General features: G+C 37.3%; 1 protein-coding gene and 1 non-coding gene across 2 annotated transcripts; one reads left to right on the plus strand and one right to left on the minus strand.

Annotated features, from left to right (window-relative positions):
- Positions 1–8,093: 8,093 nt before the first annotated feature.
- Positions 8,094–11,090, plus strand: LOC107829932 (cytochrome P450 93A3-like). The gene is made up of 2 exons (XM_016657405.2): positions 8,094–9,026; positions 10,372–11,090. Exons 1-2 carry the CDS (start codon positions 8,103–8,105, stop codon positions 10,978–10,980), a joined length of 1,533 nt encoding a protein of 510 aa, XP_016512891.1. The 5' UTR covers positions 8,094–8,102; the 3' UTR covers positions 10,981–11,090.
- A 2,238-nt stretch (positions 11,091–13,328) lies between these two features.
- Positions 13,329–19,850, minus strand: LOC107829931 (protein LEAD-SENSITIVE 1). The gene is made up of 3 exons (XR_012695550.1): positions 19,643–19,850; positions 19,485–19,558; positions 13,329–14,200 (listed from the first exon to the last, which is right to left on the minus strand). It is a non-coding gene; the product is annotated as a protein LEAD-SENSITIVE 1 (transcript).
- Between the last annotated feature and the right edge of the window lie 3,727 nt (positions 19,851–23,577).

A 23,577-nucleotide genomic window follows, 5' to 3' on the forward strand; every position in this document is an offset into this window, starting at 1 on the left:
GCGGGTACTTCAAAATTCCAGAAAACATGTTTTAAAATTTTGATTCTGGGTTATTTTTCTAAAACTTTTCCTAAAAGGGTCAAAATATAAATAGTGGTTTTAGAAAGTCCATCCAGCGTAAATTTTATTTTTCCTTTTCTTTATATTTGTAGTATATTACTCCATCTGTCCCAATTTAATTATGTATTACACCTTTTTTTTAAATAGTCCCAAAAAGAATGTCGCATTTTATATTTAAAAAATTTCAACTTTAGATTTTTTTATTTTTATAGAAATGTGTATTGCTTATTTTGTCCACAAATTTTTAAAATTATTCTTTTTTAGTTTCTGTGTCAAGTCAAACACTTCCATATAAAATAAAATGGATTACTCTCTCCCCTTAATATGTGAAAGTATTTAATTGGACGTGTAATTTTGATATTTAAATAAGACCACAAGTTTCGGACATCTGAGAAAAAACTTGAAGAAATGGAAAGGAACCGGATCTTATAGAACCTAATCTATCATTTTAACTTTTTAGTGTGTAGTGGTAAGTGTTTCACATATTTTTCTATCTTGTTATATAAATGAGTTTTTATTTTAAGTCGATCCCCACAAATCAATCATTAAGGGAAAAGGGTTGATAATTTTTTGTACAGATTGAGAGAAAGTGTCATTTAATTGAGACTCAGGAAATATTAATCATGTTGTTCGGCAGTCTTTTGTCCCAAGTCACGTGACAGCAAGAAATTTTCAGGACGTTTTATTTGGTCACCTAACGTGTATCTATTTTTGAAAAAAGTTTAACTAATACCTAGTTAGTGTTTGGTTATAGATTTCTAAATTTGTTTTGAAAAATCTGATTTGGGTGAAGTTTGGTTTGAAGATAAAAATGTGTTTGGACATAAGTTTTCCAAATATATTTTACTTTTTTTTTGAAAAAACATGAAACCCACAAGTTCTAAAAACTATTATAAATACCCAATAGAACCTTTATCAATAATATTCATTATACTATTGCAAACCATAGTCATGAACATAAATAAATTTGGTACAAAATTATCATTTTTATAATGATTACATAATACACTATCAGATGACAGAGAAAACGAAGCAACATTATTACAAAATAGGAGTAATAAATTGTGGGCTCTTTTATAAATTATACAAAAGTTTGGGGTAATTTTTAAAAAATATAGTAATGATATTTTGGGAAAAAATCAACTCTTCGGGTTTTGAGTTTTGAGTTTTGGGAATTTGCTAAATGTAGATAAAATCTATTGCAAAAAAAAAAACCAAATATATTTCGGCAAAGTGAAACGGGTCCTAATTTTTGGGTGGCTTTAGATACATACACTTTTTATCACTTCTTTGCTGCAGCTTTCTTCTTCTTCTTTGCATTCATATCACACGTATCCATGAACTTTGTTGCTGTATTCTTCATCTATATATTCATGTTCCATGTATCAAGGAGCATTTTGGTTTCTTTTTCCTTTTCTTAGTGTTCCAAACATCATTGTAGGTTGTGTTTAGGGTTTTTTCTTGCTTAGTTGCAAAATGAGTTTTTTTGGATTTATTGTTGCTTTGAAAATTTCATGATTGAGGTTTTTCTTTATGATACTTGAAAGTTAAATTTCAAATTTGAGCTTATTTAAAATAGATTTGGGTGTTGAATTGTGTGTTGGATTGTTGAACAAGTTTATGTTTCAGAAATTGAGATTCAAAATTTGAAGTTACATTAAAGAGATTGAACTATTTCAAATTTCAATGGATAAATTTTGTAAATATTTATACAATATAGATATAACTTCAATGGCGAATCCAGTGGATATTTGGTGTAAATGCCCCCTTAGGACAAGCTCCTGCTTTGATCTTGTAGTATGCGAAAGTAATAATCTTTGGACAGCATGAATAAAGTTAGAGAACAAGTCATGGAATGTTTCTTAGCAATATGTGTCGACCCGCCATGTCATCATGCTACATAGGTGCCATTTGGCATATATTAATGCCATGTGGAAGCTTACATAAGAAGAATGCTAATATTTGTGAGAAGATTCAAGAGAGGTATGAACATTTCCTTAGGAAGAACCTAGATCCTTATGGATTTGCTAGGAAAGTCCTTGGAATCTTCTAGGCTTGTAGAGAATTCTAGAAAAAGCCCTTATCTTGTAAATATCAAGGACTTGTGTAATAATTAATATTTACACACTAGCCCCTACGAGACTAGTGTATAAAGGGGGTCATTCATTTGTAATTCATCAAGCAAACAATTCAAGTTCTCTCTAATACAAAGCTTCCTTTAACAATTCTCTTGTGTTCTTTCTTCCATTCTCTTAGCGATCTTGAGTGTAGTAAGGCTGACTTGACATAGCAAGAACGTGAGCAAATTGTGCAAGATCGCGAGCGAGTTGTCAAGTGCCGCACGTGTACTTAGTTAACAACTAAGGACGTGACAACATGATATCAGAGCGAAGGTTTCAACTAAGGGAATGGTGAACGATGGAGAAATTAACGTTGCCAACACCCAAGCCAACGTCATCCAGGATGCTGCTGGCAAGAGCGGCCGTAGCAAAAAGAGGAATGCCACCAACAAGAGCCAGGAGGTGCCACCTGAGGTTGTGTCAAACGAAGGGCTTACATCCCAAGAACCATCTACCACTAAGGCGAGCAGGGATGAAGTGGAGGTCCTTCTAAAGGACGTCTCGCTCGGTAAAGAGTGGGTGATGAAGATGAACGCAGGGATGGACGCCGTGGAGATCTTTGGCCAACGCTTGGGGAAGGTGGAAGGCATCCTTAACGTTCTTGAGGGGCACATTCTTGAAGATATTGAGAGTATCCGAAATGACTTGGAGGGACGTACACAGACCGCGATGGAACTAAGGCAAACCATCATTGCCTTAGAGTGCAGACTCATGGAGGCTTTGAGTACTATCGATGCTATGAAGGCAAAGATAGAGTCACCCGAGGAGCATGTTAATGCTGGCGTGACCGAGGTAGCCAGTAATGTTGTGGTGACGACGGAGGCCAAGATCGAGGCTCCCAAACCCCCGGTGTTCAAATGTGTTCGTGATGCACAAGAAGTGGAAAACTTCCTTTGGCACTTGGAGAACTACTTCAGGCATGGCAAAGTGAGGGATGACGAGGCCAAGATCAACACTGCGGTATTGTACCTCTCAGAGACTGCCATGCTATGGTGGAGAAGGAAGATGGCCGACGTGGATAAAGGTCTATGTACTATTAGCACATAAGATCAGTTCAAAGTGGAGTTCAAGCTACAGTTCTTTCCAAACAATGTCTTATACAAGGCAAGGCGCAAGTTTAGGGAATTAAAGCAAACAGGGAGCATACATAACTATGTCAAGGAGTTCACTACCCTTATGCTTCAAATCCCCAACTTGACCAATGATGACTTGTTGTTCCACTTCATGGACGGGTTGCAAAATTGGGCTAAGCAGGAGTTGCAACGCCGACAAGTCACTGATATAGACCAAGCCATAGTGAAGGCCGAATCATTAATGGATTTCAGGCATGACAAGCACGTCAAAGGCAATGGCAAGAAGTCAAAGGTTAACAATGTCAAAGGTGGGGGAGACCGTGGCAAAGTCAAGGAGATACAACAACAATACTCCAAGACTCAAGATTTCAAAAAGTCGAGTGGTCATCAGGGCTACGCCGAGAAGAAGGCGCAGGCCGAGAAGAAGGGATGCTATATATGCGGAGGGCCACATGGCTTCAGGAATTGTCCTGACCTCAAGAGCCTCAGTGCCATAGTACGTGAGCGGAAGGAGCAGCCACAAGGAGAGAGTCCGGGAATCGCACAGTTGGGTATGATCGGATTATGTGGTGCTGTCACGAAGCAAGCTATCCAACCTACCGAGAATGGCAATCAGTACGTGGATCTCACCATCAACAACAAGCCCGCTCGTGCAATGGTGGATACTGGAGCAACTTATAGTTTCGTGACTGAGGCTGCCGCAAAGAGACTGGAATTGAAGCTTGCTCCAACCAACTCTCACGTCAAGACCGTGAATGCCGAGATACAGAATGCTCGTGGGGTAGCTAATGGAGTTGGTGTCAAATTGGGAACTTGGAAAGGTATGACAAACTTTACCGTAACCGCTATGGATATTTTTGACATCATACTGGGGCAAGAGTTCTTTAGACATTGTCATACTTTAATCGACCCCTACCTCCAACGTCTTTTGGTTATGGAGCGAGAAGGAGCTTGCATGGTACCTACAGTGACTATGCCACACGGACAGATCCAAGCACAACTCTCAGCTATGCAGGTTGTCAAGGGGATCAAGAAGGGGGAGCCGACGTTCGTGGCAACCACTGCAAGTCTAGAGGAAGACAAAAATTTTCAAGAGACAGTGCCGCATTGCATAGAGAAATTGCTTAAGGAAAACAAAGATGCCATGCCCGAGGAGTTGCCTAAGCACTTGCCGCCTAGGCGAGAGGTGGATCACAAGATTGAGTTGGAGCCAGGGGCTAAGCCATCCGCATTTGGCCCATATCGTATGGCACCTCCCGAGCTAGAGGAGCTCAGGAAACAATTGAAGTAGTTGCTAGATGCTGGTCACATTCGCCCATTAAAGGCACCTTTTGGCGCACCAGTATTGTTCCAAAAGAAGAAGGATGGATCGTTGCATTTGTGCATAGACTACCAAACACTTAATAAGGTCACCGTGAAGAATAAGTACCCGATCCCGCTCATTGCTGACTTGTTCGATAGACTTGGGCAAGCCAAGTACTTTACCAAGGTGGATCTTCGAAAGGGCTACTACCAGGTTTGCATTGCGAAAGGGGATGAGCCAAAGACAACATGTGTGATGAGATATGGAGCCTTTGAATGGTTGGTAATGCCCTTTGGCTTAACCAATACACCGGCCACATTTTGCACCCTTATGAACAAGATCTTTCATCCCTACCTTGATCAGTTCGTGGTAGTCTACCTAGATGACATAGTCATCTACAGCAACACCTTGGAGGAGCACATGGAGCACTTAAGGAAGGTTTTCCAAGTCTTGCGAGAGAACGAGCTATACATCAAGAGGGAGAAATGTGAGTTCGCACAATCAAAGGTGCACTTCTTGGTCCATGTCATTAGCAATGGAGAGCTACGCATGGACAAGGCTAAGGTACGTGCTATCCAGGAGTGGGAGGCACCTATAAAGGTAACTGAGTTGAGATCCTTCCTTGGCCTTGTTAACTACTATCATCGGTTCATCAATGGATATTCAGCAAAGGCCGCACCATTGACCGAGTTGTTAAAGAAGAACAAGCCATGGGTTCGGACGGAGCATTGTCAAAAGGCATTTGAATGCCTTAAGACAGCTGTAACAGAGGAGCCAGTCTTGGCATTACCTGACTTTGCCAAGACATTTGAGGTGCACACAGATGCCTCAGACTTCGCCATTGGGGGTGTCTTGATGCATGATAAGCATCCCATAGCATTTAAGAGCCGCAAGTTAAATGAGACAGAGCAGCGTTACACGGTACAAGAGAAGGAAATGACTGCCATTGTGCAGTGCCTTCGTACATGGAGACATTATCTGCTCGGGTCGAGGTTCGTGGTCAAGACTGATAATGTGGCTACTAGCTACTTTCAGACACATAAGAAGCTCACACCAAAGCAGGCTAGGTGGCAGGATTTCTTGGCCGAGTTTGATTATGCGCTGGAGTATAAGCCGAGAAAAGGTAATGTTGTAGCCGATGCCTTGAGCCGGAAAGTCAAGCTTGTTGCAATTACTTCAGCGAGATGGGATATTAGGGAGGCTATAAAAGAAGGCATGCAACATGATCTAGCAGCCAAACAGCTTATCGAGTTAGCCAACAAAGGCAAGACGAGACTGTTTTGGATAGAAGACGGCCTACTACTTACCACAGGTCGACGGGTCTATGTGCCTAAATTTGGAGACATTAGACGACGGATCATAAGGTAGAGTCATGACACAATATGGGTTGGTCATCCAGGTCAACGTCGCACTAGGGCCCTGGTTGAGTCAGTCTACTTTTGGCCACGCATGCATGATGACATAAAGTGCTATGTGCAGACTTGTCTTGTCTATCAACAGGACAAGGTTGAACAGCAACAACCCGGAGGACTTTTGGAGCCACTACCAGTTGTAGAGCGTCCATGGGAGAGCGTAACTATGGACTTTATTACTTGCTTACTAAAGTCCGACGGATATGGTACTATTATGGTAGTCGTGGATAGATTTTCCAAATATGCCACCTTCATGCCCGCCTCACCAAAATGCACAGCCACGGAAGCCGCCAAGCTGTTCTTTAAGAACGTGGTGAAGTATTGGGGCTTACCAAGGCATATAATCAGTGATCGAGACCCCTGCTTTGCTGGAAACTTTTGGAGAGAGTTGTTTGACATACTTGGTACGGAGCTGCACTTTTCTACTAGTTTCCACCCACAAACGGATGGACAAACGGAACGAGTCAATGCCTTACTAGAATGCTACTTGAGGCATTATGTAAGTGCGCATCAGAAAGATTGGGCAAAGCTCATGGACATCGCCCAATTCTCTTATAACTTGCAGCGGAGTGAGTCCACTGGGCGGACACCATTTGAGCTAGCCACAGGCCAACAACCACAAACTCCACATTCATTACCAGCCGCGTTCGAGGGAAAGAGTTTGGGGGCTTATCATATGGCCAAAGGATGGGATGAGTAGCTCGACACTGGTAAGTCCTACTTGGATAAGGCAGCTAAGAAGATGAAGAAGTTTGCAGACCATAAGCGGCGTCCCACATACTATAGAGTTGGGGACATGGTCATGGTGAAGTTTAACCCAAGACGGTTCAAGGCACTACAGGGCATGCATCAAAATTTGATTCGCAAGTATGAGAGGCCATTTAAGATCGTCGCGAAGGTAGGTAAGATCTCATACAAGCTTGACATGCCATCGTATCTCAAGATCTACCTTGTCTTCCATGCTAGCATGCTTAAGCCATATCATGAAGATAAGGATGATCCGAGTAGGGGCCAATCAAGTCAGGCGCCAATGACTATCACCGCCTCGCATGATCGGGAGATTGAGGCTATCATAGATTTCCAGGCCAGGCGAAAACAAGGGCAAAAAGCCACTGCTATGTTCCTTGTCCATTGGAAAGGGCAATCACCGGAGGAGGCCACGTGGGAACGATATGAAGACTTGTGGCAATTCAAAGATAAGATCCGAGAGTTTATGCAGCAGCATTGCGCCACGGTCGTCGCAATATTAGGTGGGGGAGAGTGTGATGACCCGCCATATCATCATGCCACATAAGTGCCATTTGGCATATATTAATGCCATGTGGAAGCTTACATAAGAAGAAGGCTAGCATTTGTGAGAAGATTCTAGAGAGGTATGGACATTTCCTTAGGAAGAACCTAGATTCTTATGGATTTGCTAGGAAAGTCCTTGGAATCTTCTAGGCTTGTAGAGAATTCTAGAAAAAGCCCTTATCTTGTAAATATTAAGGACTTGTGTCATAATTAATATTTACACACTAGCCCTTAGGAGACTAGTATATAAAGGGGGTCATTCATTTGTAATTCATCAAGCAAACAATTCAAGTTTTCTCTAATACAAAGCTTCCTTTAACAATTCTCTTGTGTTCTTTCTTCCATTCTCTTAGCGATCTTGAGTGTAGTAAGACTGACTTGACATAGCAAGAACGTAAGCACGTTGTGCAAGATCGTGAGCAAGTTATCAAGTGCCGCACGTGTACTTAGTTAACAACTAAGGACGTGACAAATATGTATATATATATATATATTTAATCTTTAAATGATTAACGATTGATTTGAACGATGAATTTGCTAGAATAATAAATAATGAGATCACTGCTTTTAGTTCGAAAAAAAAGAGATGCCTTATTTAGTAAATAATGCAGAAAAGCGTAATAGCTTTGATCCATAAGAATCTCAACAAGGAAGGAGACAAAAGAAATCAAGACAAATTTAGCTCCTTGAGAATGTGTCAATGCCGGCCTTCATTGTTAAATTTTTATTTTATTTTTGGATTATGTCCTTACCAATTAAATTAGTGCATAGGAGGTTTGAAAAAGTCATACTTTGATTTTTGTATAAATAGGTGCAAAACCAAAAACACAAAAGTCAGAAAATGGCAGAAATCCAAGGCTACTACTTGATGCTATTTCTTGTATGGCTATCTTCTACCTTATTTCTCAAATATGTTATATTCCGTAAAAAAACCACTCGTCAAAATCTTCCTCCTAGCCCATTTGGTTTACCTATAATTGGTCACTTACACCTCTTATCTCCAATTCCTCACCAAGCACTTCACAAGCTCTCCAACCGTTATGGACCTTTGATCCACATAAAACTTGGCTCTGTCCCTTGTGTTGTAGTTTCATCACCTGAAATTGCAAAACAAGTCCTCAAAACTCATGAAAATTCGTTCCTAAATCGACCACAGACAGCTGTGGTCGATTACTTAACTTATGGCTCGCAAGACTTTTCGTTCGCGCCTTATGGGGTTTACTGGAAGTTCATGAAGAAAATATGCATGTCCGAGCTCCTAGGTGGTCGGACATTGGACATGCTTCTTCCAGTAAGGCGCGACGAAATAAAGTGTTTTGTTGAGTTGCTTTTGCAAAAAGCCAAGGATGGTGTAGCTGTTGATATTGAAGCTGAGCTGTTGAGGGCGTCGAATAATGTGATATCGAGAATGTTAATGAGCGAGAGGTGTTCGGAAAATGAAGAGGAAGCTGGAAGTATGAGGAAGCTAGTTCAAGAGATTGCTGAACTAACTGGAAAATTTAATCTGTCTGATTATATTTGGTTCTGTAAGAATTTGGATTTGCAGGGATTTGGGAAAAGGACAAAAGATGTGCATAGAAGGTTTGATGAGATGATGGAGAGAATCATAAATGAACACCAAGAAACAAGGAGGAGGAGAAATAGTCTAAGTAAGGGTGGAGCTGGTGAATTAGTGAAAGATCTGCTTGATATTCTACTTGATATAGCAGAGGACCAAGACTCAGAGCTGACATTGACAAGAGAAAACATCAAGGCTTTCATACTTGTAAGTTTCTCCTCTGTAGCATTAATTTCATCGTATATTGATTTATCCACTATAACAATATAGTTACCATACTATTTATTTTGGAACGTTAAAGTAACACAACTTTACCTACTATATATACAACAACAACGACCTAGTAAAATCTCACAAAGTGAGGTTGGAGGAAGTTAGTGTATGCAGACCTTATCCCTACACCAATGGGGCAAAAAGGCTGTTTCCGATAGACCCTTGGCTCAGTAAGACGGAAATAAAACAAGAAGAGACAATTCATCAGTAATGTCAGCAAAAACCATAGAAATAGTAATAGATTCATAAAAACCATAAAATAGATGACATGCAATAACAATAACCAGTAACTAAGGCCCGGGGCTACGATAAACAGAAAGGATAGTGTGGACTCAACATTAACCACTAACCGTCTAAGATCAACCCTATCAAACCCGCCTCACCCCCGGTATGAAGTAGAAAAAGTTCGATTACTCCCTAGCCTACAACCCCAATACTTGACCTCCAGACCTTCCTATCAAGGGCTATGTCCTCGGAAATCTACTGTCGTGCCATGTCCTGCCTAATCACCTCTCCCCAATACTTCTTAGGTCACCCTCTACCTCTTCTCGTACCCATCAAAGCCAACCGCTCACACCTGCTTACCGGAGCATCATGGCTTCTCCTCCGTACGTGTCCGAACCATCTGAGTCTCGCTTCCCGCATCTTGTCATCCACCGGGGCCACGCCCACCTTCTCCTAAATATCCTCATTCCTAATCTTATCCGTCCCAGTGTGCCCGGACATCCACCTCAACATACTTATCTCTGCTACCTTCATCTTCTGGATTTGAGAGTTCTTGACCAGCCAACATTCTGCCCAGTACAATATGACCGGTCTAACCACGGCTCTATAAAACTTACCTTACCTACTATATATATATATGTATATTATATTTTCAAAAATCCATGCCAAGATCAGAGTGACCAAATGTCAGAATACATGGAGCTGTAATTTCGTTGGCAAATCATAGCACAAATTAAATATTGAGGACTAGTTCAAGCCTATTAAAGACGAAATCGCGCATCTGAAATTTAGTATGATGGTTTCAAACAGCTACTTTAATTTGCCGGCCCAAGTAATGAGAAATATTCTCAGAAATAGAAGAAAGTCACATATAGTTTTTTTTTTTAATTAATTTAATTTATTTTTTTATATATGCTTCGACATAGTTGCTTCCGAGGTCTTTAAGAGGGTGTTTAGATTGACTTTTAAGCTCGTCAAATCAGTTTTAAGCTCTTTTTAGCTTTTTTAGTGTTTGACAAAGTCAAAAAGTGCTTAAAATATAATTATTTGACAGGACATATTTGCTGCTGGAACTGATACAGTAGCAATCACAACAGAGTGGGCAATAGCAGAACTGATGAATCATCCAACCATTATGGACAAGGCAGTTGAAGAAATTGATTCTGTGGTTGGTAAGAATCGAGTCGTGGAAGAATCGGACATGGCGAACCTCCCTTACCTTGAAGCCATTGTTAACGAAACTCTGAGACTACACCCTACAGGGCCTATGATCATCAGAGAATCAACTGAAGATTGTTGCATCGGAGGTTATCTTGTACCAGGAAACACTAGGCTACTAGTCAATACGTGGGCAATCAATAGGGATCCACAATATTGGGAAAATCCACTTGAATTTTTACCTGAAAGATTTCTGAGGGACCAGTTGGATGTAAGGGGACAGCATTATCATTTTCTGCCATTTGGGAGTGGGAGAAGAGGTTGCCCTGGAACTTCATTGGCATTGCAATTGGTTCAGACAAGCCTTGCTGCCATGATTCAGTGCTTTGAATGGAAGGTTAGTGGTAAATTAGACATGGAAGAGGCACCTGGCATTACTCTTCCTAGAGCTAATCCTTTGGTTTGTGTTCCAATCACTAGGCTCAATCCCTTTCCTTCAATGTGATATGTTAATTCCTCACTCTGAACAACTTCACTACTTTACTTTTATGTATTTGTCATTTATCAAATCTTGTTTGGTGTTACACTTACATACAAATGCTTTCTTGCCGACAACGTGCCATTCATGGTTTTCTTTTCATCTTATTTCTAATCCCTTTGTTCCCACTTGTATGATACTATATTTCCTCGTTAGACTGTTCCAAGACTAAAACACATTTTTCATATTTGGAAACTATTAATTTTGAACTTATCATTTACCCTTATTTAAGATAATAAGTTCAAAGTTTTATAATCACACAAATATTGTGATATGTTTTAAAAGTACAAATTTCAAAAATCTTTCTTTCTTAACAACTTGTTTGAATAGTTGTTACATATCGTTTCATAATGTATCGTATCGTATCGTATTATACTGTACTGTATCGTTTGATGAATATAATGTTTGGATGGATTGTGTCGTTTTGCCGTCGTTTTATGGTATCACACACCAGTAATATGATGAATAAACTTATAATATTATAAAGAAAAATTATGATATTGTATATAAAAAGGCAGGGTAAATAATAAAATAAAATTATTTAATAATAATGAAGGGTGAGATTGAGAGAAAAAGACAAAGTAATGTCGCAACCATACCAAAGTGGTCGTTACATAAAGTGACACATTTCATCGTTACGTAAAGATGGATTTAAAGATACGATACGATAAAATTTAAGTAACAATCAAAACAAACATTGTATTTAAAGTAACAATACGATACAATACAATAGGTAGCAACGGGAGCGGCCCTTCCATAAAACAAGTAAAGCAACCGCATTAGACTTCATATTTGTGGGGGCCCCATTTTTTGTTACACCTAATAGACTATGTATATGTTTAAAAAGGAGTTCTCTAAAGTGAAAAAGTTTGATTTTTTTCTTTAACAAACATAGAGGAGAAAGATTTGCAATTGTTATGATTCTACCAAGGAAATTGCATTTGAAATGAATATCGAACCCGAATTTCGTAAGAAACGTGTGATATATAGGAAGTAACAATTTGATGCGAATGTTGATAATAAAATCTCAAAATCTTTCGAAGAGTCCTTTAGAGTTGATTACTTTTATACATAATAGACAAGACTATTTTTCACTTCAAAATAGATTTGAACAATTCGAAGCATATGAAAATATTTTTGGTTTTCTATTTGGTAGTAAAAACTAAGATAACTAGATGTTGGAAATTTGAAAAAAATATTACCTTAAGAATGTTCCTTAAAGCATAATAATCAATTCGATATTGATGGTTCAAATTTATTTTCAGAATTAAAAGTATTAAGAAAAAATAGTACAATTAGAATATAACAGTTTAATTGATACACCTAATCAAATAAAAAGGTATAATTCTTTTCCAAATGCCTAAATTGCTTATAGAATAATGTTCATAATTTATGTTACCGTTGCTTCAGCGGAAAGAAGTTTTCAAAATTAAAATTGATAAAATCTTACCTAAGAACAACAATGTTACAAGAAAGGTTAAATGAATTAGCTATATTGTCAATTGAGAAATACTTATTAGGAGTTATTGATTATAAGAAAATTATTAATAACTTTGTATCTAAGAAAAACTAAAAAAATAGACTTCAAATAAATAATTAAAAAAAATTAAAAAGTTATATTTGGCTTTAGGCCACAAAATTCGTGGGGCCGCCCACAACCATCCAAACGAGATGTAAAGCTTAGCGCACAATCAAACTATGGCATAATAATTGAATGGAGATTTTTTTTTTTTAAAATTAATTAATTTATTTATTTAGATTTTACCCATTATTATAGGCTATTTATCATAATTCCCCACCATATAAAATCTGGGAACTCTTTTCTATTATCAACTGCAAGACATGAATGCAAGAGAATAGAATTGATCACCACCGCTGACGGATCTAGGATTTTTAGAACATAAGTGCACCACTGAAAAAGCGAGAAAAGAAGTATTATGTGAGAATCAATCCATGTTCCTTTAAATAAATAACTCAGCATTCAACCAGGTGCACCATTCAACCTTCTTGAAATACAGGGGCCTAACAAATAATATTAGATCAATTTTACAAAACATATACATAAAATACATAGTTTGGCGAAATGAACAACGGCCTAAATCCCCATGTACGATAGGGCTCCAATTTTTCCCAATCTTCATGAATACATCACGCTTCTGTTTTACAACACTACGTAAAAAAGTGGAAACCTTTCTACTTTCTGATAAATAGACATATCAAATGCTTTCGTCTTTTCCCGTGAGAGTATTTTTCTTCGAATTATTACTGAACTGATCTTTTGGATCACATAAAGGTAAATTGCAAAATTAGCAAACTGAAAAAGGAACATATAAGGGGAAGGGGGAATGAATTAAACATCACAATTACAATAGTCCATTACAAGTTTTTGGAGGCGAAACAGCACGTAATAAAAGAGCCTTGGACATATAGCAAGAGGCTCCAATGACTTAAAAAAGAACGTTCACTTTCCGATTCTAAACACATTACATATAAAGAAATAATACTAGCTAACAGTAGCTGGCAAAGCTGCAAGGTTCGGTTCAACAACCTGCAGCAAGCCAGTTGTTAGCCTCGTTGTTAGATCTTCCGCAGACACCTTCATCACATCCGTCCGCATGCCAATATCAGCTGCATAGCGGCTGGCACAATAAACCCCAACAGCTGTCGCTACCATCCCATATACATTGGTTGTGACAAGGCGTAGTGGTGTTGACATAACAGCTGCAAGTGGTCCACCAATTATAGACACTGCTTGTCCGCTTTGGCCCATTGTACTCTGATCTACCACGAGGAGTCCTGTCTTACAGTAGATGGTGAAGTCCTCACAGTTGTTCTTGAACACATTGTAGCATCCAAAGCCATTCGTAAGGAGGTAGTTTGCTCGACGGACCACAATGTCATCTGGGTCGGAGACTGCAAGAGTGCAGGTTCCTCCGCGTGCTTTCGCGAGGAAGACAGCAGGGCTCACAGCATATTCAAAGCGATAGAGGATACCTCCAGCAAGAAAGCAGTCCAAACATGACGAAACTACTCCATGACCTTCTGATGGTGGGGTGCAGTTTGGTGCAAGGCACAGGAGACCGATTTGGAATCGAGCTTACCAAGATATGATCCAAAATAGTCCCAGTTCCAACTTCTTGACCACGTCTTGTGAAGTGAATGACTTTATTATCCCCAATATAGATACCTGTTAGTTAGGCATATTTTCAATAAGATGAGAAAATAATTTTTGTACTTCGAAGTTTATCTGCCACCTCTATACAATCTTAAGATCAAGGGTAATCAGGAAACCATATGGTCGAAATTCAGAAAGCATAAACAAGATTAAAATAAAATGCCAAAGTGATGCTGGGAAGCAGTATCTAAGCAATTTTTATCTTCTCTAGACTAAGGTGAAGACCGGGAAGGAGCCAACTACCTTGAACATATAGAAAGGACGATAAACCATCTTGTAACAAGCAAATTACTCCTAATTTGACCCTGAAGGATTTTTTCCCCTGCCATTATTGGATCATCTTCTGATTTATAGTTAACTGCTCTATTAAGTGAATGAGCTCCACCCACATTGACAGTGCCAATGTCGCAACACTTGGAACAAGAACAACATCCAGAATGTTGCAAAGTTCTCCATTACAACACAAAAGTAGTGACTCAATAGTCCATGTAACACAATTTCAAGAAAAAATTACCATTAGAAAAGCGATAAGGAGGAGAGAATGGTACAGTACATTGCCAATCACAACCACTGTTGTTCTGACCTTATCATCATTAAATGCAATATAAAATCCAGTAATAAAAAGAGGTTATTCACAAGACTCCTCAAGGATAAAAGATCCTAAATGAACTGTTGCAACTCCCTTTCCTCGTCCTGCGCCAGGAACTGCTGTTAGTCAGGAACCCTGTGTTCTCGTAACCAGGAACTGTACTAACCGGGACGTCACTATAATGTCAGTATGCTCATGTCAAATGGTGCACCAAGTACAGCACCCACTAGAAAGTTAATAAAATTTTGCTATGTTTACGAGACTGTCTAAGGTTTCATTCCTTCATTCTTTATTTTAACGGTCGGCATAAACTCTGTGCCTATAGCACGTTACAACAAAATGGATGTTCTGGGAAAAAGATTCTCTCTCTCTCCAATCCTTATAAGATAAAAGGTTAATGCAACTGTCAGAGAGTAAACTCTGCCTATAGCATGTTGTAACAAAATGGAGTTCTGAGAAAAAAGTTCTCTTCCTCTCCATTCCTTGTGAGATGAAAGGTTAATTCAAGTTAAGACCTCCGCTGATTAGGATGACAGGTAGAACTGACAGTTGAATAATGATATATCAATGACATGTCTTTCTTTAAACATATTAACTGAAAGCTTGACGTCACTAAGAATAATAACACAACATGAATCAACTACCATTTTATTTTTTTTATTTTTTTATGTCAGTTATTTCTTTTCTTTTTTGCGTGTGTGTATTCGTACATGGAATGTGTTATATTTATACAACTTAAAATTCTGATATGATTGCTCTCTACGTCCTACTTTTTAGGAAAAAAAATATCAATTGCTTTCCACGTGAAATGTATCACCCCATTTCCTTGTCTATCATGTAAACTGAGCTCATATATATTTGAGTTCCCAAACATAAGGAATAGCTCTACCAAAGAGGCAGACCTAAAGCCTAGGTCAAGGAAGATCTTGGATATATTTGTCAACTACAGAATAGAGATGATTTTAAGTTGATACAAAATGTCAACCCACACACTGCAGTCTATGCCAGAGATATAATAGACAAGGAAAAGCATGATAACCGAGAAGGGACATGTGCATGAACACACCGCTGTTCTTTCCCTTTTGTTTTTTGGGGATAACTGAGAAATCCTCGGGGACAACGATGCACAGTTCGAAACTCGTTAGATAATGAACCCACCCTTCTACCCTTCTCCACTTAAATAGCCTATTGTACCAGCCTTTTGTTTGCGGCAAGGTTCGAACTAATGATGTGTGCCTATTCCACACATTACCGTGCCATTACCACTAGGACCAAGGCCCTAGGGGGAAATACACAGGTGTTTTAATTCACAGGAATTGCTGTCACCAATTGCTTTTGAGACGAAGTTTGTGGATACAAACTTAAACGGACGTGCTATGGTAGTTTAACAAAGAGAGAGAAAAACTATTTATTGAGGAAGAGTTCAATGCGGAAAATAATGACTATATTCAATTTTTGGTAATAATAGTTTGAATAACTTCAGAGTCCCAACCCTATTTCAAATTGAGTAAATGATTATTATGTAGGATCAACCTTTTTTTTTTTGGGGTAACCAAGGACTCAAAGAATATGCACTTATATCCACAGAAACAAAGCTTTGTGAAGGGAACATTAAAATAGAGTAAAAGAAAAGACTACACTACTACAGGAAACCCGAAGAGACAAGTGAATCAACAACAAATTTTTATGATAATATTCATCTATTCATTTGACAGATTATATCAATGAAGTAGAAGAAAATATCAAATTAAGGTAAAAAATTAGTTTGAAAGAGAGTCTGACAAGGAAATTAAAAGTTGATTACTTCGATGAATTTAAATTTTTGTAATACAGTAAGTTGCTCGGACTTGGGTGCGGGCATCTGCTACCGGCGTGGATCTAGAGGTCAGATCCTTCATAATCTAAATTTTAAGATTCGAGGGTATAGATTCAGGTACAGATATGAGTGCGGGGATTCGGCTAAAAATAATTCAAATATCTAAAAATAGAGCTATAACAGTATGCAACATTATGTGAAAAACTTACATGGTGCTTGTATAATGCAGGAAAAGGCCTACAAGTTCAGTAACAGTAAAAAGTGAAGAGCATTAAGATTTGAACTAAGCAATAAGGAAATAGAAAAACATTTTATAACAATAACTTGTAGGCCTTCTACATTTCCAGAGAAGAATCCAAGATGAAGATAATAGGAAGAGGACTGAAATAGAAATTTCTAAATACAACATAATCCATTTTCTTCAATTGCATCCTAGCTTTTGCTATGATTTCAGAAATCATTGTATTTGTATAGAGTTTCTTCGTCGATTAGGTCAAAGTACCCAAAATCTATTAATCATATCCGGTACGGATCCCACACCCACAACGTGTCGATACGGGTGCGGCACCTAAAATGAAGAGACTGAGCAACAGATACAGTGTCATATAAGTTTTATAGAAATGAAATGGTGCCAAAAGAGTTGGTGCGTCCTAAATAGGAAATGTTTCATATAGATTGGGACAGCGAGTTAGAAACTGCTCATGGAGGCATATTGCAACCTCCCACCAACCAACTCCAATGCCCACCTCAGAATCCAAATAAAAATTTAGAATATTTTTTTGATAATAGTGGTGTCCGAGCCAACTTACACGCACCTTGACTAATTTCACGGGGTACGTGCCACCTCCCACCAACAACAGGTATCAGGTAACTCTATCCACCAAGGCTTATCCTTGGATAGATGGGAAGAGATCACCTAATGTATTGTGCTTTCGTATGCAAACATCTATAACCCATTCATGAAGTGGAAGGGAGTATGGGGGAGGGGAGATCAATGAAACTGGTACATATTGTGTTCCTCAAAAACAAATGTTCATATTATTTGTAGTTGAAGCATCTTGACAACATGGTTGGAGCGGTAAGGAGAGGATTGCAAGCTATGTTGCTCGAACCCTCTAAAAATGTAACCGCAGCCACATTGGGTGCAGTTACATTTTTCGAGGATATGAGCAACAGAGGTTGCAAGTCCTAATTTCCCCAGTTCAAAACCTAAGCTGGAGTCACCAGATCAACAAAAAACTTGCCACCTATTACTTTCTTCTGCTAATATAAACTGCCTAAAAACTTATAGAGCCAGAAAAACTAACCAATGGACAGCGAACTTTGCCTCAGTCAGAATAGGTCATTTTGGATAGCTTAATCAAGATATTTCCAGAAAGCAATAGGTCTTACTCTCTGAAAGGGAAAAAGAAATGGACAGATAGCAAAACAATATCTGCGCGTGCGCAAGGCAGCTTCCTAGAAGTATTGCTTGCAAGACAAGGGAGTGCAGGTACACCAAATAAGTAAATCATATCACTTGCCCCAGTTCTACGTGAGAAGGAATTAACATCTGATAAATAGAGACCAACCAATACTACAAGAATGCCACAACATGGATGAAATCATTGCGGATACAACAAATTCTGAAAACACCTCATTTTAAAATCAAACGATTTCCTATGCCTCTAGACCAACTTTTACTAGCATATACACATCTTGCTTGAAGAATCCTGGCTAATGAAAGTCTGGACAAGCAAAGGAGTTTATTAATGGAAGCCTACATGTGCATATTAGCTCGAGTGAAAGAATATATAGGAGGTGTGCCTACTGCCTACTTCTTTTACAGCTTTAAATACTTTCACTATCCCAATTCCTAAATTGAATTTCAACCTTCTTTTTAGTATGTTAAAAAGAAATGGCAACCCAAATCATATCATGCAATAAGAGACTTACAAATATATAATTCTTGATACACCTTTCCCTTCAGTTCCTAAATAGTTCCTAGAGAAGTTATTCCGCATGTAGTACTCCAATAACTAATTCACCTTTCAAACTCCAATCTTAATAGTGAAGCCAAGTCAAAACAACCCATTCAGCTTTAGGATGAAAGAGTACATAATTACAGATCTTTGTAAGTCTTTGCATTGGAAAATGTGCCCCAACCACAATTCTTTCTGAAAAGGTCCACACCGCACCTTTGCTCTATATGCTAGCTATCCGTCCCTCCTCCTTAAACGTCATGAGGAAACCTAAGCTCTACCAGTAAGCCCATAATTCAGAAAAAAGTCGCCCCTGAGTATTGCTAGATAAAAGAGATGGGACACTCAAATACTGCAATTTATTCCTAATTTCATACTTGACCAATATTTTATCCATTTAGGAGTTTGTGGTCGTTATACAGTAGAAACAGCAGCACAGTCGTTATATCCAAATACTCACAGTTAAATAAGAAAAATCAATCCTCCTGAAATTTAAATGCTATCAATAATCTAAGGTCACCTTATCCAAAAAAGATCAATAATCTAAGGACAACGCCAGGTATCATTTCATTTCCATAATATGTAAAAATTAAATACCACTATATTCAGAGGCCGATCCATAATTCAAATTTTATGGGTTCAATATTTAAGGTTTTTAATGTTGAACCCATCATATTCAAAGTTATGGGTTCATATTCACTAGTTCTTACAATTTTAATAAATTTTGCCTTAAAAATTATGGGTTCAATTGAGCCCGTAAGTATAGTGCTATATACACCACTGATTTCTCGCATCATTTACAATGAAGAAAGAACAATTTTTTTTCAACATCAACATTAAGACATTAGATCAAAGCAGACAATTACAGAAAGAATGTTTCATTTACGCAAAACAACATTATTTACCATAAAGAAGAAAATAGATTCTAACCGTGATGTGCATAAATATAAGCAGCACGCCAAGAATAAATATGATCTCCTGGTTTGAGGCTGCTCCTACCAATTCTGTGGCCATTTCACGCAAAAACTAAAATCAGAAAACATTTGAAAAAACTACACATGAAAAAAAAAACAAAAAACTCAGATTACCTGTTAGAAAGCAGCCCCATTTTTGTTTCCTTTTTGAGTTATGGAATAATAAAAGATGAGGATAAACAGAAGAATATGATGAAGCTTTGTGCTAACAATTGATCAGAAGAACAACCGCTTTGCCTTAATTTGGAAATGTAGAGAAAGGATAGTGATGACATAAAGATACGTGTCCTTTTGTTGAGTCTGCCTTACGGTACGCGTTTCTGTGGGCGTTGCAGCTAGCTGTTCATTCGGATCGAATATCATTTTGGATTTTGGATTGGATCGGATTTCGGATTGTGTTTATTAAAATTTCGGATTTTGGATCAGATTTCGGATTGATATATTTTAATCCAATCCAATTCGAAATTCGAAATTTTCAGGACATGTATAAATATTACACTTTAATTTACATCAACATCCAAATTATTACCTTTACAATTGCTAAATTTAGCTATATTGACACCATAATACTCTCGTAATTGCATAAACATGAATTTTTCTTAATATATTGTCTCTTTTACAAAGGAATATACATATTAGTTTAACTTTGAGGCATAATAATACGATATGATATCCGATCCGATCCAAACTTTAAAATTCGATCGGATTCGGATTGCATTTTCTAGAATCCGAAATATGCTAAATCCGATCCGATACCCGCACAGCCCTAGTTGCAGCCAGTCAAATGGCATAAATGCCCTTATCCCATATCAAAATTATCGAACTTCGTCGTTAAGCAAGACAAGATGTCCCAGTAGAAAAAAAAAAAAAAAAAGGGTGAAGCGTAATCGTTATTTTGATGTATAAATTTTACCTTGTCAAGTTTCCAATATCCTATTTTTTTTTCTGCATTTTAATTTATGTATTTAATTGAGTATGAAACTTAAGAAAGAAATTAAAACTAGTAAAATTTATAATTTTAGATTTACTATAATATTTATGTCCATATTCAAATTAACGGTATTTTCTTCCATAATATTTATGTGATTTTGAAACTTTTAAATTTGTAATCTAAAATATATCATAACGTTTATGTGTCGATAAAAATCTATTATAGCTAAAAAAATATCGTATATATATATATATTTGTTTTTTTGAAATAGACTAGTAAAAAATAATAGTATCACATAAATTGAAATAAAAAAGCACTACTCTTCTTTTAACTTATCTTGTTCATCTCAGCTTCACCTCACCTCTACCCTTTAATATTTTTCTCAATTCTCTTTTCGCTGTAGCTCTACCACCCTGATCCATCATCTCTACTACTTCATAATTTTAAAAAACTAACAACATCCTTTATTTTTATCCACTCACATTCTCACAGCCATGGACGATCCTTAGAGCTCCTTACTTTGCATAAACTCATTCAATCTTCAATAATAAGTGAAACACTACATTTTATAAAGACCCACTAATTAATCTTCAGCCAACCACTATTAAAAACTTTACAATTACACAACAACAGAACACATTAAATATTATATATTACATTATACATTCTACATTCGCTATATACACTTACTAATAAATTTGATCGCGTTTCGCACATTTGTAAAGAACCTTATTAGATATACAAGATAACCTTTTTCTAATATCAAATATAAAAAATATGTTAAAGATCCTTTTAGTCTTTAAATTTGTTATGACCCAAAATTCTACCAATGGTCGTGATGACACCTAACACCTATGACTAGATAAGCCAACATCCAATATAGAGTAAACCAACATAATCAAGGTGAAATATAACTAAAATAGCATAAATAGAGGAATAAGACTTTCAACAACAGATAGTATAAAGATACTACAACATCAAATCCTCCAAAACTTGATAGTATAGAGTCATGAGCTCTAAATAGGATACAACAAAAAATCTCAATAATATTAATACTATCTGAAATATAAATAACAATATGAAAATAGGAGAAAGGGAACTCCTAGAGGGTGCGACCGATCATGCAACACTACATTGAGTCTCCTCTGATATCTACTAGGCTTCCTCCTAAAGTTCGATACTTCCAATGCCCGGATCTGTACAAAAATATGTAGAAGTATAGTATGAGTGCAGGACCATGTGTACTCAATAAGTATCAAGACTAACTTCGATAAAGTAGTGACGAGGTTCACGTCATGTGATGCCTATTAATCAAATAAATTTATATAGTTCATAATTATTCACAACAAAACTAAAATAAGAGATACAACATTGCCAAAGATCTTAGCAATGGATAATTCAATCTTTATGAACGAGTCAAAGGCATATAATAGAGGCATCAAGTAGCATATTAGAATTCAACGTAGAAAACATATATAATGCATGATAAGGCATAAGGGATTCACTTGAATGGTCAAAGCTTCCACTTTTATACTCAAAACTCACCACATCAGATTCTAATCAGAGTCTACCAAACATCCGTCAACTTATCAAAATCTGCGTGTTCGCCATCACGAGAGAAACATGAGAGGCTGACCTAGGGGGATGGATCCATATCCACACACTGCATATCAAAGACCTCGTGCCATAACAGTGACAATGTCACCTCAACTGCATGACATAGACCTCATGCCACAACTAAATCAATTCGCTCAACATGTCTATATATGCCATAATCATAGCAATTAGAAATAATATTTTATCTTTAAAGAGGAATATGCTCAGAAATAATCAATAAGGTGAACAAGGACATAAATAAAGGTATGGATATGTGCTCAAGATGTGAGGCATGACTACGGCTAAATCAAGTATAACAATAATTTTACAAATAACCCACCTTGGCCAATTATAAAATAGTAATCCTAAACATGGATACTAGCATGAAAGGTTAAGCTCACGTAGTTGAATTAATTCCAACCCGAGCCCATATTGCCAAAACAATATTAAAGCTCATATTGTTAAGCTCATGAAAGGTATGGATATGTGCTCAAGATGTGAGGCATGACTACGGCTAAATCAAGTGTAACAATAATTTTACAAATAACCCACCTTGGCCAATTACAAAATAGTAATCCTAAACATGGATACTAGCATGAAAGGTTAAGCTCATGTAGTTGAATTAATTCCAACCCGAGCCCATATTGCCAAAACAATATTAAAGCTCATATTGTTAAGCTCATGAAAGGTATGGATATGTGCTCAAGATGTGAGGCATGACTACGGCTAAATCAAGTATAACAATAATTTTACAAATAACCCACCTTGGCCAATTACAAAATAGTAATCCTAAACATGGATACTAGCATGAAAGGTTAAGCTCATGTAGTTGAATTAATTCCAACCCGAGCCCATATTGCCAAAACAATATTAACAATAATATTAAAGCTCATGTAGTTGAATTATTTGGAATTAATTCCACACTAGCATGGAAGGCACACAATCAGAATTAATTCCAAATAATAAAGCTTCAATCTTTAATCAAATTTTCAAAAGTAAAAAAAGTCAACCTGAGCCCATATTGCCAAAACTAGAGTCAAGGAATAGATCCCGGCTACCCATAATCTCATGAGTCCAAGTGCGTAATTAAATTCTATGATCGAGTCCAAATCAACTCCCAAAATCCCAATTTATACTTTCTTAAATTGTAGACAAAATCCCAAATTTCTCTTTCAAATTTCATAATCTAAATGTATAAATCCATGTGAAAAAAAGATATATAATCAAGATTAAGTAGAAAGCGCTTACTCTCAAAGTAGTAGTGAATATTCCTTCCAAAATTGCCTCTTCCCGAGCTCCAAAACTCAAAATAGTGAAAAATGAGCTAACCCTCAAAATATAATAATAATGCCAGTAATTTCGCATATGCGGTCCAAAACATCAAATGTCACGAATCAAATTAGAGGGCCACAACGGACACCCAGTGCCTACTCAATCGAGCACCACATACCTTATTTTTTTTTATAAGACTCGTCAAGGGCCATGATAGGCCACAACTATATATATAATTAACAATATTAGT

Source organism: Nicotiana tabacum, chromosome 10 (assembly GCF_000715075.1).
Source record: "Nicotiana tabacum cultivar K326 chromosome 10, ASM71507v2, whole genome shotgun sequence".
Classification (NCBI taxonomy): Eukaryota; Viridiplantae; Streptophyta; class Magnoliopsida; order Solanales; family Solanaceae; genus Nicotiana; species Nicotiana tabacum.